This window comes from Vicugna pacos, chromosome 11 (assembly GCF_048564905.1).
Source record: "Vicugna pacos chromosome 11, VicPac4, whole genome shotgun sequence".
Classification (NCBI taxonomy): Eukaryota; Metazoa; Chordata; class Mammalia; order Artiodactyla; family Camelidae; genus Vicugna; species Vicugna pacos.
In genome coordinates, this window is record NC_132997.1 from 91403938 (window position 1) to 91420476 (window position 16539).

A 16539-nucleotide genomic window follows, 5' to 3' on the forward strand; every position below is an offset into this window, starting at 1 on the left:
ACTGCGGCCTGTCCCCCTGGGCCCAGGTGGACCCACTTCCTTCCCCGCCCGGCTCCCAGACTCCCAAGTCCCCCTGTGCCCCCGGGGCCCTCCTCCTCCTGGTGCCTGTCCAGCTGTGCTGGCAGCCCCACTGCAGGCAGTTGCCCTCTAGTGCCAGCCACATGGGGACGGAAAGGGCCTGAGCATCTGGCTCCAGACAGGCCAGCTGGCCCTCAGGGTGGGGCTGCCTCCCTCCCACCTGTCCAAATCCTGTATGTAAACAACCAGGCTGGAGTGCAGGGAAGGGCAGGCCTGGGGAGCTGATTAAAAGGAGCAAAGTTTCTGCTTGTAGAAAACCCTGGGCTGCGCTGCCAGGGGCCCAGGACCCACCTGGCATAGCTCCCGCCCCCAGAAGCCACCCCCCTGGAGCCATCTGACCACTTCCTCTTACCAGCCTCAGTCTGACGTCACAGAGTCACGGAAAGAAGGGTTTGGGCTAGGTCTGCCATCTGCCCACTTCCAAAGGAAGAGGAACCATAGATCTGTCATTTGCATGTGTGAGAGACACTGAGGGAGGGGAGGCGTGTACACAGACAAACACCTGCCCCGACCACATGGCCTGGGGGCCAGCCGACAGCTGGGCGCTTGCCTGTGTGTCTGGGGCCTCTAAGAAAACAGGTGGTCACAGCAGCCAGAGCTGGGGTGGGAGGGCCAGAGGAGCGAGGCAGAAAAAGGCAGGTACATGGAAATGGGGGGTCCTAAGGATGTTTGAAAACCAGAGGTTGGGGGGACATGCCAACAATATTTAGTTATGTTGTAGCAAGGTGTCCATCCAGTGGGACCTAACTGGGCGAGGGATGGAAGAGGGAGGTCAGAGCACCACCAAATGTCCAAGGTCAGGGTCGGGGATTCAGGGAAGCAGGTCTTGAGAGACCCCAACAGGGGCAGGGGGCATGCTGAGAGGACAAAGAGGCACAGAGGGCCCCCTCGTTGCCCACAGTCATCAGCTTTGGGGCCAGGACCAGGGGCACTGCTGGTCCTCTGCTGCCTCCTGGTGGCCACTAAAGAAAAGGCAGTGGCTGAGCCTGGGTTTCCAGGTGGACCCGGGTCCGAAAGTGCAAGTCCCAAACCAAGGTCCCCTCGTCTTTCTCAGCTGGAAGAACCTTTAAAGGCCTCTGGCCTTGATCCATCTTCTAAAAAATGACCCTGGGGTCTTGGGCTTCTGCGCCCTTAACCACAGCCCGTCTGGTCTGGCAGCCAGGCTTGCTCTGTCACCACCATGGGATGCCCACTTGGGACACAGCACGGCCTGACTCTAAGGAGACCATGGGGGCCCCAGATAGCTCCAGCCCCACCTGCTGAAGAAGGCAGATGACAAGGAAGCTAGTCCCTGGCCCCCAGATTCTATTGCCCATAACATCTTAGCAGCCACAAGACCTCCTCCACTGCCCCTGGTGTCCAGAAATGCATCTCACTGCACCATCCCATGGGTCCAGTTCCTAGACCCAGACCTCAGCCCACCTTCCTGAGGCCCCTACTGAGTCCTTCCCCACTGGCTCTGTAGCCTTCTGAGTCTCACCCATCCCCCAGCCCATCTCTAGTCCTCCTCTTCCAGGAAGGCCCATTTGCCTGCCCCACCCACCCCAGCTCCCACCATCTCTTCCTCTTGCTTTTTCTGGTTTATACCCGATACTGTATCTGCGAACTTTTTACCTGATGTCCAGGGTTGCAGCATATAGGTGAGTGTTTATTTCAGACGGCACAGTGTCTTAGAAAGAGGTGACTGGTAGGTCAAGATTTTTAAATGGGGTGAGTGCACATAAAAACCTGGATTTTCTGGCTTCTCTTGTAAAAAGCAGAAGCAAGCCCTGGACACAGGCCAACATTTATGCTGGGCAGGAGCTGATGGGCAGCCTGGCACGGCCCACCCAGCCCACCCCGCACCTGTGTTGCCCTCCTTTGTGTCATCTGACCAGCCCCTGCAGGCTCTTGGGTCTGCGGCCTCTTGGGAGTTCTCTGAACAAAGCCCTGGGAGAAGAGCATCTGAGGCCCCGGCCCCATGTGCAAAACGTGCCTGGGTGGTCAGTGGACCAAAGGGTGACACTGTGAGCGGCTGCGTCATGGCTTAGCCCCTGCAAGGCTATGACTTGGTGCTTGCCCCACCGCCACCTTCCATTCCTTAGTCTGCGGGAGGACAGCCCCAGCAAGGCTCCCCTCCAGACCGTGAGCCCCAGGAGGCCCCCTGCCCGCTGGCTCTCAATGAGCACGTGCAGAGGGCACCACGGTACTGATGAAACAAGACTCCCTCTGAGGTGAAGGCTTTGATTTTAGTCTCAAAGCAGACACTGAGTAGATTCCAACTGCATACATGGTGCGGTGCTCAGTGGAGCAGGGAGGAGAGAGAAGCACAGGGCAGGGACACTGGGACTGCGGGGAGGGGCTGATGCCCTGTGGTCATCTGGTGACCCTGCCCCACCGTCAGGGGAGGCCTGCTTCCCCCAACCCCCACCCCATCACACCTTCCTCCCATCTGGCTTGGCTGCCTTCCTCTCCTGTTAACCGTCCTGCCTTTTGGTTCAGTTGAGGACACTCCTCTACTCTAACCATCCTTGGCTCCCTAGTACCTCCAGATGAAAATCTCACCTCTGGATCTGGCCTTCAGGTCCCTCTGTCACTCTCCCTAACCATTTCCCTTCACCCTGACCCATCCCTCTCACCTTATCCTTCACTCAAACTCAAAGATGGGTGTCCCCCAAACACACCCTGTGTGTTCCTACTAACCTGTTTGTGGTGACGCGGGTCCCCCCACCGATGCCTTCTCCCACCTTTGAAAGCCTGTCTCAAATGCCCCTTCCCCAGGAGGCCTCCCGACGCCCTAGCTGGCAGCCAGTTCTTGCTCCTCTGCCACCATGGTGCCATATCTCTATTGCCTTGATGGGCCCTCAGAAAGTGATTTTGCTGAGGGTCCTCTCTCCCGGGCACCTACTGGGTACAAGTTTACGATGGACTTGTGGGTTGAGTAAATGAGCGAGAGAACATCCAGACCAGCACTTGCCCTGTGTAGTTTATCTGGAGCAGAAGAGGTAACACCAATTCAACAAACATTAGTGGGTGCCAGGTGTGCGCCAGGGACTGGGCAGGCAGTCGTAGGGAGAAAGAGGATTCCTGCTCTCCTGGGGGCCCCAGGCATCTAAGCACACTGGGAATGGGGGGCCACAAAGCACGCCATGGCTCAGGAGGCCACCCTAAGCTGGGTGCTGTCTGCTGGGTACCTGGGCTGGGGCGGGCTCAGTGCAAGCAAGAGGAGGGACATCCAGGAGGGCTCAGGGACACACATGTGAAAAGGAGGTGACCACAGGTTCTCCGGAGCCCCTCTGCCCCTCAGACCTCTGGGCAGGAGGAAAGGCCCCCAGGCACGTCCTCATGGGGCTCTCTTGTCACAGCTGCTTACCAAAGATGCAAAACAGAGGCTGGGCTGCCAGGAGGAAGGGGCCGCGGAGGTCAAGAGACACCCCTTCTTCAGGAACATGAATTTCAAGCGCTTAGAAGCTGGGATGTTGGACCCTCCCTTTATTCCAGATGTGAGTAGCCTCCCCAGCCTGGACTGAGTCTGTGCACTGACTTACGACCTTCGACTTAGCTAAACATTCATGCTGGGGATGAGCCCCGTGGGCAGTGGGCAGCCCTCATCCTCCAGTAGCAAGACATCGCCCAGTCTAGGGGGTCTCTCTCCACCCAACCTGGAGCCGTCACCGCTACGAGGTCCTCATCTCCAGAATCCCAGGCTCCCAGGGGCTGTGAAAGGCCTCCTCAACTGACCTTGAACTCCCAGAGGGCTGGGCCTGGGTTTGTCTCTGTGAATCCCCCCACAATAGCTCAAGAGCATGTTTGGTGGGCAAGTAAGATATAAAACATCATCATGGTTAGGCCACCAGGCCCATAGCAGTCCTTACGACAGCCCCGTGGCCAGGTGCTGCTACTATTCCCACTTTGCCAGCAAGGAAACTGAGGCCTACAGGGGATATGTGACTTTCCCACAGTGTCTAAGCACCACAGCGGGACCCCAGCCCAGGTCTGTGTGGCTGCAGAGCCTGCATGCTGATCCACCTCCCCTCACTGGCCTCTGATGTGAGAAGGGCCAGGTGGTCCTCCTGGGACACCCCCGTCAGCAGCCTGTGTGAGGCAGTGGTGGCAGGAAGGGGCCCTGAGTTCTCATCACCCCAGCTGGGAGCCCCTTGATGTCTCTGAGCGAGGGCAGCCCAGGTTCCCAGGGTGGGGGTGACTCCCTGTCAGAACCCCGGGTTTGGCTAGGGGGCGCCGGAGCCGCGAACAGAGCTCCAGGTGACGAGCGCTGTGCCCCTCCTAGCCCCGGGCCGTGTACTGCAAGGACGTGCTGGACATCGAGCAGTTCTCCACCGTGAAGGGCGTCAACCTGGACCACACGGACGATGACTTCTACTCCAAGTTCTCCACGGGCTCCGTGCCCATCCCGTGGCAAAGCGAGGTGAGTACGGCAGGGTTGCCGGCTTCGCCCGGGGTGAGGGTGCAACGAGGGCAGAAGAGGGACGGCTGGGTGGGCGTCCCTGTGGCTGGACCATGGCGTGGTGTGGTGCCGGCTCAGAAGCTGGCTGGATGGGAATAGGAGGCGAGGCAGACACAGCCTGGCTGGATAACTCTCTTTAGGAGTCTGGCTGGGAGGGATGAGAAATGGGGCAGCAGCTGGAGGCCCGAGGGGATGGAAAAGATGGGGCAGGGGTCCTGCAGCCTTGAAAATAGGGGGGACTGGAGCATTGGGGTGTAGGGGGAGCAGGGGGGGCGGCTGAGGTGCTGGAAGATGAATACTGCCCCCTTCCATGTCCCCTGTGGCCGGCTGTCAGGGGAGAGGCAGTGGGCAGGCGGGGAGCTGTCTGGGTCTCAACCCGGCGAGACAGAAGGCAGGTGGAGGACCCGGCAGGACCAGGCTCGGGTGGTGTCGCCCCAGGCTGGGCTGCTGGGATTCCTTTCCACCCGAGATGACTGATGCAGCCCTTCACGCCACCCATGTTCTGACTGCTTCTCCAGATGATAGAAACAGAGTGCTTTAAGGAGCTGAACGTGTTTGGACCCAATGGTACCCTCTCACCAGACCTGAACAGAAGCCGCCCTCCGGAACCGCCGAAGAAAGGGCTGCTCCAGAGGCTCTTCAAGCGTCAGGTGAGACCCCTGCCCCGGTCCTGGCCCTTCCATGCCATTGAGAGCAACTTGTGGGGCTCGGGAGACTGGGGGCAGCAGCCGCCTGGAAGGGACAGGCAGCCTGTCTGAAGTGCCCTGAAACCCACTAGCAACGGGGTCCCCAGAGCAGAAGGGGCAGGACCAGCCCAAAGTTAACCCTTCCTCAGGGTTCCTCAGCCCCATCGATGCTTTGGGTTAATTCTTTGTCGTGGGGACCATCCTGTGCATTGGAAGGTATTTAGCAGCATCCCTGGCCTCCACCCAGCAGATGGCAGTAGCACCCACTCCCGTGTGTCCATCAGAACTCTCCAGACCTTGTCCAGTGTCCGGGGTACAAAACGCCCCTGGCTGAGAGCCATTGTAAAGACAGACGCAGGTTGTGTAGATCAAGATTTGACATAACAAAGAACAGGGGGTACAGATGTTGGAGAGGTGAGACCTCAGAACCCCATGGCTCCTGAGGTGGGTCCCTCCTAGTTTGATGCTGTGCCCTCGAGCCGGCAGTCAGAGGTGAATGTACCTTAGGGAAAAGGTGTCTTCCCTCAGAACCTGTCCCTGGATCAAGGGTTGGTGTGAGCCAAATGGAAGAAATGTCCCAGGAAGGACCCAGCAGGCCTTCTAGTGTGGGAGACCTCTAACCTCAGCCCTGCCACCAAGAAATGGCCACAATAGCGCCCCCTCCTGGCCTGGCCCTACGAGAAGGCTTGGACCCAGTGTTCCCATCCCGGAGCCTGGAGGCCCCTGGTTCCTTACTTTCCTCCTCCCTGCAAGGGAGCAGCCCCCCACCCCCGGAGGATGAAGAGGTGGGAGAAGGTGCAGCTCTGTCCCCTGACCCTGGGAATCCCAGCTCCCTCCCACTTAGATAACAGGGAAGAGGTGGCTGTTTGTGGAGCTCCACCATGGACCAGGCCCTGTGCTGGGTGTTTTTTGAAGACGTCTCTTATATAATCTCCCCAAAACCCCAGGCCTTCATTCAATTGTCCATTCATTCCACCAATACGTAGTGAGTATCTACTATGTGCTAGGCTGTTCCCTGAGGACTTGAGATACATCAGCAAGCAAAACCACATCCCTCCTTTGGCACATCTTGAAGTGAAGTGTGAGCCCAGGAGGCGCTACCATTACCCCATTTCACAGATGAGGAAACTGAGACTAAGGACCTTGTCCAAGGTCACTCAGCTGGTGAGCCCCTGGTGACGATCTAGGATAATGGAGCCGGGACCCCAGATTAAGGCACATGGAGAGAAAATGCAGACTGAGGCCCAAGTTTGCGGTTTTCTCTAAAAACATCATGTGAGTCTCACATCCTATTCCATAACATACTCATATCCATCTACTTTAAAAATACAATTCCCAGATGCTTCCAAGTGAAACTGAAATTCCAGAAAGAAATTACCTGTCCCATCCCCCGATGTGGCTGAGCCCCCCAGGACGGCCCCAGGTCCTGGGTTAAGCACTCTCCGTGGAGGCCCTGACCCTTCTTGGTTGAGTGGCAGCTTATTGAACCTCCCCTAGCCTCCATTTGCCCACCTGAAAAATCGGGATGGAAATGCTCACTGCCCAGGGTTAGGAAGAGGACTGAGTGAGGTGGAGGACAGTGGCCTCTCATGGTGCCCAGCACAACCACCAATGAGACTCTCCAGTCTCTCTTCTCCTGTGACGTGAGGCACCCGCACCCAGGGGGGTGCCCAGAGGGTGCCCAGAGTACTGAGGACAAGCAGCTTGTGGTTCCCAGGCCGTGCACCTGCTAGATAGAGCTCAGGGCACACACGGTCTTGTTTCCTTCTCCAGATCTGGGCAGAAGTGGCTCCTAACCCACATTACAGGCAAGACAATGGAGGGAGTCAGTAACTTGCCCAAAGTCCCTCAGCTAAGAAGGGGTAGATTTCGGATTCGAACTGACAGCCTGACTCCGGGCCTGCAGGCCTAACCACCTAAACATAGTCGGAGGGGCCACCTCCTCCCTGCCTTGGGTTATTAATTGCATAGCTCTTCCCAGGCACCCGATAACGCCCTCTGCCCCTAGGCGTGGCCTCTGGACAGGGTCTGCAGGGGGAGAACAGGAGGCAGTAGGAAGCGAGAGGAGCTGGTCGGGGGTCCCGAGCCCCGTCTTCGTTTTCAGATCTAGAGGTCCCTGTGATGTGAGGGGCCCAGGGCTCGACTCTACCATGACTAACTTCTCTCCATCTCTCTCTCCTCCCTGTTCAACTCCCTCCCAGCATCAGAACAATTCCAAGAGTTCGCCCAATTCCAAGACCAGTTTTAACCACCACATAAATTCAAACCATGTCAGCTCAAACTCCACTGGAAGCAGCTAGTTGCTGCTCTGGCCTTGAAGTCCATGGTGGGACCAGCCTAGACCCTTCTCCTCCTTGGAAGTGGACTTGTGCCCAGTGGAGCTTCCGCACTGGCAGGACGGACAGGGGAGCCCTCCCGGAGCCGGGGAAGGAGGCCATCCACCTCCTCGATGTGGAGCCTCCAGGTTCCTCAAAGAGATTTCCACTCAGGTCTGTGTTCGAAGGCGGCCCTCAGGCCGAGGTGGATCAGATGTGTCTCGGTCGGACATTGCAATAGAAATCCAATTGGATACGACAACTTGCACGTATTTTAATAGCGTCATAACTAGAACTGAATTTTGTCTTCGTTATTTTTAAAGAAAAGTTTTGTAAATTTCTCTGTTGTCTCAGTTTACATTTTGTATATTTGTATTTAAATGAAAGTCAGACTTTGAGGGTGTATATTTTCTGTGTAGCCACTGTTAAGCCATGTGTTTTAAGACATTTGAGGGGTGGGAGTGGGGATTTACCAAAAAAAAAAAAAAAAAGAAAGAAAAATGTGACTCAAGACTTCCAGCGCCTCAAATGAGAAAATGTTTTTATTAAATGTAGAAAAGAATTCACATTTCACTTCTAAAGGATTGGTTGTATCCATCTCTATAACCCTTCCCTTGCTTTGGTATCACCGTTCTGTTGGCTTGTAACGATCAGAATTAAATGCTCAAAGGCACATTGGGACTTCACCCCCAGCCAGAATGTCTTCCGTTGGGGTCCACGGAGTTGCCTGGGGCCAGCTCTGCCAAGATGTGCACTTTTCCATTTGGGGCGCACGGCACCATTGCTCCTTTGGCCTCAGCCTCCTCTTCCTTCTGGAAGGCAGCCGGTACGCGGAGCTGAGGGTCTTCAGCACAGTGGTGTCTGGGCCTCCTTCTTTCTGAACAGGTTCTGACTGCTAAAGCCAGTATGTCTCCAAGAGGTTTGCATTTGGGGATTGTTTTATTCTATTGTTAAGAGAGGCATAGCAATGATAAGGAGCAGCCAGGGACCCAGGAGTCCCAGACCCTTCCAGCCCATGGAAGCACCAGGGAGCGGGGCTCATGGGGTCATCCTAAATGAGAGCGGAGAGGCTCACCCAGGATCTCTGGGCACTCAGTGTTTACGGGGTCATAGGGTCTTGAGAGCTTCACAGGGCCCCACAGATTCACTGGCCCGGGTGGCATGGATGGGTGGAGTTGGCCCTTCAAGCAAGTGAGATGCCCAAGGAGAGGCCAGGCCACCAAAGAAGCTCAAGACAAACTCACTGTCACTTGTGGGAGCAGTGGGGGCAGAGGTGAGTGCTAATCAGGCAACTCAAGGCTCCAGGCACAAGTTGCCCCAGGAGGACTCAGCGTTGCCAGACCAGGGCCTCGGAGGGCAGTCCCGGGGCCCTCTGAGCATGGCTGCCCAGCCCCAGGGAGCCGCCGGCCTCCCCCTGCTGCCTCTACAAGGCGACAAGGAGCAAACCCTCCTTTGCCTCCTCTCCGGGGCGGGGTGAGTGGTTGCCTCCCCGAGCTCCCCTGCCTGCTGAGTTCGCCTCAGTCAGACCTGGGTTCTCCTGGTGTGGGCGCTGCACTTCCTGCAGCGGCATCTCCAACTTAAATACAAATTCTGGGCTTCACCCCAAACCTACGGACTGGGATTCTCTGGGAGTAGGGCCCAGGGATCTGCATCCGTAAAAACCTCGCTGGGTCATTCTGCTGCACCCTGGAGTGTGCGAATCACTACTTCAGGCCGTTGGTGGGGCTTCGGATGTGACCCTCCCATGCTTATTTCTCCAGGTGACCGGGCAGCTATGGAGCCTGAGCTTCTAGGGAGGAGAGAAGCCAGTATGTCAGCCTTGTGTCCCAATTTCCATGCTCCTTCCCCAGAGTGTGCCGTTGGGCCCCGGGGCACACTGCGAGAAAGGGGCCTGACCTTTGCAACTGACTGTCTTGAGGTCATTTTACAAACAAAGGGGAGAAAAGAAACAGTTGGGCCTCCCTCGGATCCCTTTAATATGCAGTGTTATTTTCTTGGAGACCAGCTCTTGTCTCTGGGGCTGCTTCCCCCACCCTTCTTGGGCTGAATACAAGATGAATACAAACAGCCATATTCAATTTTTGTTGAGGAAGTGGAGAGCTCTTTGGCCAGTATTTTAAGATCCCCAACTCTTACTGACCCTCCTTTCTTAAGAAAAAGAAGGACAATCATCTTCCTGGGACCGTCCCACCCTCTGGTCCAGAAGTTTCATTCATTTTGCCCAACTCACAGCAACCCAACCCTGTCCAGGTGCATGGTGTGAAGAAGCCAGTCTCTTTGCTCCTCAAATCCAACACACTGTCCATTTTCAGCAGAGAATCCTCAAGGAGCAAGAAAAAAACATGCATCTGCTCAGTGTTTCTGCGTCATGAGACCACAGATGCTAAGGCACAGAGCTTTGCGTGGCCCTTAGAATAACGGCGATCTTCCTTCACATTCGCCACCTGCCCCATGATTGCCCAGAGGACGCGAAGTTGAGTCACTGGCCTTTGCAGTCCTCTTCCTTTTGGCCCATTGCTTTGTACAGAGGGACATCTTCATTTAGCAGTGTCTGAAAGTCAGCCCCCTCCCCATCAGGTCCCCGGTCACCACAGTTCCTGTCCCTGGACCACCCCTCCCCTCTGACTTCTACTCCAGCCTGTTTTCTATAGCTGCATTTTTAAAAAGATTTTTTAATTAAAATAAAAAACACCTTTCCACCATCCACTTATCAGGATGAGGCGTGTTTGGACAGTGAGTGGATTTAAATATTTTTTTTTACTGCATTTGAGCTCTTCGCAGAAGAGCTTTCTTCCTCCAAGTGTAATGTTTTTTCTCGCTGGACCTTCGCCGACTTTGTGCTTTTGAGGTGAGATGCAGGGTCTTGCAGCATTATCTCTGCTTCCACTTTTCTGGAGACAAGCCGCTGTCCCCGGCGGGGGCCCCCATGATATCACCCATAAGATCACGAAGACCCAACCCCACCTTCATGGAGGATGACACCACCTCCCACATCAATTCAACCTCTTATCTTTCTAGGCCAGGAACATCACTTCATAAACCATGAGGCTTCTTGTGAGAGCGACTCACTTGCACGGTAGCCAAGTGTTGCTCTGTCTTGAGCAGCCCCTGGAGGGCTTGTTTCCCGAGATACACTGCTCTTAGCCAAGGGGAGCACTTGGTCTCGGAGGCTGTGCTGCGTGGAAGCAGTGTGGCCTGGTGGAGGCACGCTTCTCGGGCAGCCTGCTGGGGAGATGGCAGCGAGTTCTGGAGACACATTATTTGGACGTGGCCTTGGCATTGAAGGCACAAGTAAGATGTGGCCACCTGCCCTTGACCCTCACAAGCCCTGATGATGCTGAGGGCCTGCCCTCCGAGAAGCTGGGGGTCTCCATGCGGCTTGGAGGAGCCCAGCCCACCATGGAAGTACCCCCTTATTCTTCCACACCCCTGTCCTTTCCCCAAAGGTCTCCCACCAACTTTCTCACGTGAGCTGCTGGCCCAGACCTCCGTACAGAGAGGGCACTGCAGCCTCCTTGATCCTGGCATCCCAGGCCTTGCCAGAGGGAGCAGTGGCCTCATGGACCACTGGAAGTCCACCGAGATGAAGAGGAAACGCCAACTGAGGTGATGCCCGGCTCTCCTCTTGGGCTGCTGTGTGCTCACACATCCCGGAGCAACCCCTCTGATTGTCTCCTCTCATAGCTCCACTCTCTGAGACAGGATCTCCTAACTTTTTAGCCTTTGTATCGAAAGTGAATCCTTGTGCATTGCCAAGTGACGGAGTCATGAACGGCAGAGAGCTCCCTTCTTTCTGATCACAACAGACAACGATGGTGACACCTCATCCACCGAGGCACCTCCTGTACCTGCTTAATCAACCAACCAGCCCAGCTTCTGAAGATCCAGTGTGTGCGAGTCAGACCCTGCTCAGGAGCGAGTGCCTTGTCCGATCTAACTTTAAAGGCTTGTGTTGTGGACAGTGGTTAAAACATTTGAGAGGCTAGCTTTCCTCCAGAGGGAAAGACATTTTCCAAAAGAAGAATCTAGATGTCTTTTGCCAGTCCATCAATAAGTCTTTTTCGTAATAGATCAAAAGCGATTGTTCTCAATTAGAAGAGCTTAGTGGCTGTTGGTAGTGTTGAAATAATGATCCTTCTAGTATCCAAAGGTTTCCATTTTTTTTTTCAGGGAGATTTTAACATTGATGAATAAACATAGCTCCACTTTGGAGGGCATTCCTGAAGATAACGGCTTTTGTTTCCCTGCTGCTCTGAATCTTTGTATATTTTGTCGAATATGTCACAGTGCTGCTGTATCTAGATCGAACCACTGTTGTTTTTTTAAAGAGAAATAAATTCCTTAATGAAAATACGGCTGCATTTCTTTCCTTCTGCTGAGCTGTTCTGTTCCTTCTGCAGATGACAGCTGCCCTCAAGCCTCCAGGACCTGCTGCTTCAGTCTTTGCGGTAACCTTTTCTCAGGTGGATGGTTCGGCCCCACACAAAGCTGCCCGCACACTTACCACCCCTGACCTGCCCACAGATGGCCCAGCTCCAGGGTGCAGGGCCTAAGGAGACCACCTGAGCCCTTTCCAGTTTGACTGGTTTCTGATCCCAAACCCAGCAGATGACTCCACAAGTGTTCCTGCCACATGATACCAAGCAGGAGAGGGGCCAGAGGGCTGCTCAGTGCCAGCATCCAGATGTCGGATGGGGCACCTTCACCTGCGGGTTTTCCCTGATGGAGGCCATGACTCAGGTGGGCTCCGCAGAGAGGGCCTCTTCTGGCTGTTCAGCCTTCACCGAGCCACACGCTAGAACTGGGTCACCAGCACGGCAGGATGGTGCTTATGCCTCAGAACCCAGTTCCAATCTAGAAATCGAGACCCCATCAGTCCCCCTTTACTAGCTTGGCTTAGTGGTACAATGAGCAGGACTTTGGGCTCAGATAAACCCTCACTGATCATCGGTATGATCTTGAGTGGTCGCGTAACTCCGAGCCTCAGTGGCTTCATCTGTAAAATGGGATAACAGCTGAACGGTGGGGCTCCTGGAGGATTCAGGGGGACACGTGATGCCCAGAACAGAGGGCTTTGCCCTGGAGGACACAGTCACCCTAGCTATCTTTGACCTCAGGACAGGGGGTCATAGACCCACACACATGGCACCCTCAGCCCAGCCTCAGAGCTGGCTGCAGTCCCAGTGCCTGGTGGAGAGAGGCCCTGAGCTGAGAGTCAAGGCTCGAACTGACCCGTCTCACAGGGAAGGTAGGAATTGGAATAATGTTTACCCCTGGCTCCCGGAACAGGTGTCTTCCCTGATGAGAGAAAAGGACTGGGGAGGATGTTGGGGGGGTTGAGAACTGGAGAAAGAGGTGCTGGTGACAATGGGGTGGGATGGGGGGGCCTTGCCAGCTGAAGAACCAAGGGAGACCTCACCTGGAGAAAACGGAGGGGTGGGAGAAGCTCTGAGCGTCTGAACGGGGTGCCGTCCTCGGGATGGGGAGCGTCCCTCCTCACAGGGGCAGTTCTCTCCTTGGCCCCAGTGATTTCTCTGGGACCTGCTCCCACCATCCCAGACACCTCCCGTGCCTGAGCCGGCCTGGGACACGGGCTGAGGGAGAAACTCCGGCCCCTTCCCAGGCAGATGGGGTGGGCTGGGGGCAGGCAGCGGCCCTCCCTCACCTCCTCCACCCTTCCAGGCCCTTCCCCGCCTCTCACTCCAGGCAGCATGGATAGGGTAAGTGAGGGCTGAAATGGCCTCTAATTCATTTCCAGGAGAAGCTCAAAGTGGGCACCCCCAGGGCACCAAGAAGCTTCAAGCCACTATCCCTCTGGGAGGGGGCCCGGGGGGGTGGTATCTACCTGCCACCCCTGGAGACCACGAAGAGAAAGGAAAGAGGGGGCCCTTGGGGACCGACACTCAAACGGCAGCAAGTCAGGGCTCCTACAGCCAAACACTGCCTGGCCGGGGTCGGCTGATGCCGGCAGCTCTGCCCCAGAACAAAATCAGACAAAGCCCCTGCCCTCTCCAGCTTGCATTCCAGGGGGCATCACCCCCACCCTACCCCACCCCCCAGCCGGCATAGATAAACAAGAGGGCACACAGACTTAGGCCAATGCCCCTCACATTGAAGGAGCATAGCCTTACCTGGGTGTTTCGTAAACTACAGACTGACTCAGTAGAACTCGGTCAGGGTCTGCATTTCTAACAAGCTCCCGGGAGAAGCTGCTGGTCCATGGACTACCTTTGAGAGACGTCCTCGAGAACCCCAAACTGGAACGTCAGGCCAGGATCTGAAGCCAAGCCAGGACCTGCATCCCCACTGCCAAGCCCCTTAGGCCCTGCATTCAGAGGTACAGATGTCTTTGTAACACTCATGTACGTTTGTCCTGCTCTTTAGGGTGGCTCATACCAGCGGTTCTCAAAGTCTGGGCCCCAGACCAGCAGCAGTAGTCTACCAGCTACTTCTCACCTGAGCAAATTCTCACCCCCACCCCAGGTCCACTGAATCAGGAACTCTGAGTGGGATCTGTTAACAGGCCCTCCAGGTGATTCAGGGACACGCTCAAGTCTGAGGGCTACTAATTTACAAAGTGCTTTCATCTTGAAATCTCATTGACCCCACAGTTCCCCTATTGACAGCCTGTCAAACTGAAACAGCAGAGGGTTCACGTGGTTGAGGCTCTTACCTATAAATGGGAAGAAGTGTGTGGTTGGCCACCTTTGTGCCTTAAAAATGGGAGCAAAGATGCAATGTGTAACCTTGTTGCCTTAAATTTTTTTAAATGGAAGGAAAAATCAAAAGCTAAAAGAGAAAAAAGTTACCTAGAGGGAGCGGTAGCCAAGAGGGAAATGGGGTGAGGGACAGATTAAAGAGCCAGACTTCTCTGAATGTGCTTATCTTGTAGATTTGACTTTGAAAGTCAGGGGTCAAATAAACAGATCTGGATTTGGTGAAGGGAGACTTTTATTCAAAAGGATTCTTCCAAAGGAGGGAAGAAGGGCTTATTGCAACGGGGGGATGGAGAATATCGCAGAAGAGAGGTCGCTTTGACCATGAGACCTGCAAGGGCTCAGGGATTGGGAAAAGGGGGTTTTCGTCACGGAGGGGGTCAACAAGCCGCCTCGCATCCCGCTTCCCCGCCCTCATTCTTTCTAGAAGAGAATGCTTTACCCCAAGCCCAGCCTATTCTCCAAGGGGCTGTGTGCTGGCTCCGGCTGAGAGTGGGCCAGAGTTCAGGGACTGGAGGAAGGAGAGAAACAACCAAAACTGGGTTGACATTTTGTTCCAAAGGGTCAATGAGGACTGACAATTCAGCTAATCATCTATGCGGCAAAAACTGGGAATTGGGAGGGCCTGTGTCTTGTCTTGTCCTAGGCATCCATGGGTCTTATCTCAGTGGGAAGGGAGGTTCTTTGCAGTGAGCTGGGGGTTTTTTTTTGGAACACAAAAGGGTGAAGAGTATTTCTTTAAAGCCACTTTTTCAGGAGCACAGGGCTAAGATAAAATTCAACTCTCACCTGTCAGTGCTCTAGATGATTATAAAACAAAACGAATAATTTTAAAAGCATTCCCTAAAATTCAAAAGACAAAAGAAACCTGTCTGGGTATGCAGTTGGTGGCATAATCACACAGAACGTTCTCAAGTGACTTTGAAACCAAGCGGGACCCTGTGGGACTCTCCCAGCTACAAAAACCCCTCCGTGCCCCCTGTTTCCTTCTTTGTAGAGAAAAAAAAAAAGACTTTAGTGTCCTAGGTCTTCCCCTAGTTCCAAAAAGCAGATTCAAGCAGTTGTAAGAGTCATAGGCTTCCTAGTTCCTCCTGAAGGGACATCGATAACGATATGACACAGATCCTTGAGTTCTGCAGAAACTAAGACCCCCACCCAGGCAGCGGGTGCCGACTGCCTGCTGACCACAGGCAGGGAGACCTCCGCGCTGGTTGGAACCAGAAAGCTGAGATTCTGGAGACCTCACCCCATTATCTCACCACCATCTGATCAGAAGAAAGTCACACACCCCGTAGCCCTCACCCCAGATTTGGCCTTTAAAAAAGCTTTCCCAAAAACCATCAGGGAGATCAGGGAGTTTGGGATTTTAAGCCACGAGGCTTCCGTTCTCCTCGCTGGGCCCTGCAATAAATCTCCTCTGCTCCAAACTCCGACGCTTTGGTTTGTTTGGCCTCACTGTGTGTCAGGCACACGAACTTGGGTTTGACAACAGCAAGGAGTCCTGGGGACCCCAGACTGTGGCCTCCAAATACCATTTCCCACTGAAAGGACCCAGGGCTCCTGGTGAAACAGCTGATTTTGTGGCCGGGGGAGAAAATGCCCAGGAGAAACCTAGAGCATCTTGTCCCAGAAAACAAGGAATTTATCATAGACTGCTAGGGTTGTGTCCAAAACACCCAGGAGCAACTTGGAGTGCCCAGTGGCCAAACAGGGGACAACTGGAGTATTAGGAAGGACAATAGATTAAAACACATCAAACACGCTGAAATTCAGGATTTTGGTTTTTGTTTTTCTGTTTTTGATGGGGGAGGTAATTAGGTTTATTTATGTACTTATTTTTGATGGAGGTACTGGGAGCTGAACCCAGGAACTCATGCATGCTAAGCATGCACTCTACCACTTGAGCTATACTCACCCTCCTCAGGAGTTTGTAATAGTACACAAAATAATTTTTTTTAAAAAAGCCATCAGTCACCTTTGGAGGATTCTGGAGAACTAACACATTATTTTGAAAACCAGTAAATAATGGGAAAGAATCAATTCCCATTTATCATCCAATAGAGTTTACACCAGGACTGCATTGCTGTACGCTTTATGGGGATTACCTCATCCAGAGAGGATTGAATACTCTTACAATACCCATTTACAAATTGGGAAACCGAGGCTTAAAGAGAGCAAGTCATTTAGCCAAGCTCTCCCAGCTGTGTAAGCAGAGGTGCTGGGATTTGAACCCAGGCAACTGGGCTCCAGAACTTACACGCTTACCTGCTGGGTCATACAGTGGCTAAAATGAAGACACT

General features: G+C 54.3%; 1 protein-coding gene across 2 annotated transcripts in view; it reads left to right on the forward strand.

Annotated features, from left to right (window-relative positions):
* Positions 1-11874, forward strand: part of GRK5 (G protein-coupled receptor kinase 5) — a 202406-nt gene extending 190532 nt beyond the window's left edge. For both annotated transcript variants that reach the window (XM_072971986.1, XM_072971987.1), the window contains 4 exons: positions 3423-3560; positions 4346-4483; positions 5041-5172; positions 7410-11874. In XM_072971986.1, the coding sequence (XP_072828087.1) occupies positions 3423-3560; positions 4346-4483; positions 5041-5172; positions 7410-7508 (507 nt within the window). In that variant the 3' untranslated portion in view covers positions 7509-11874. The remainder of the gene's footprint in view (positions 1-3422; positions 3561-4345; positions 4484-5040; positions 5173-7409) is intronic.
* The last annotated feature ends 4665 nt before the right edge of the window (positions 11875-16539 follow it).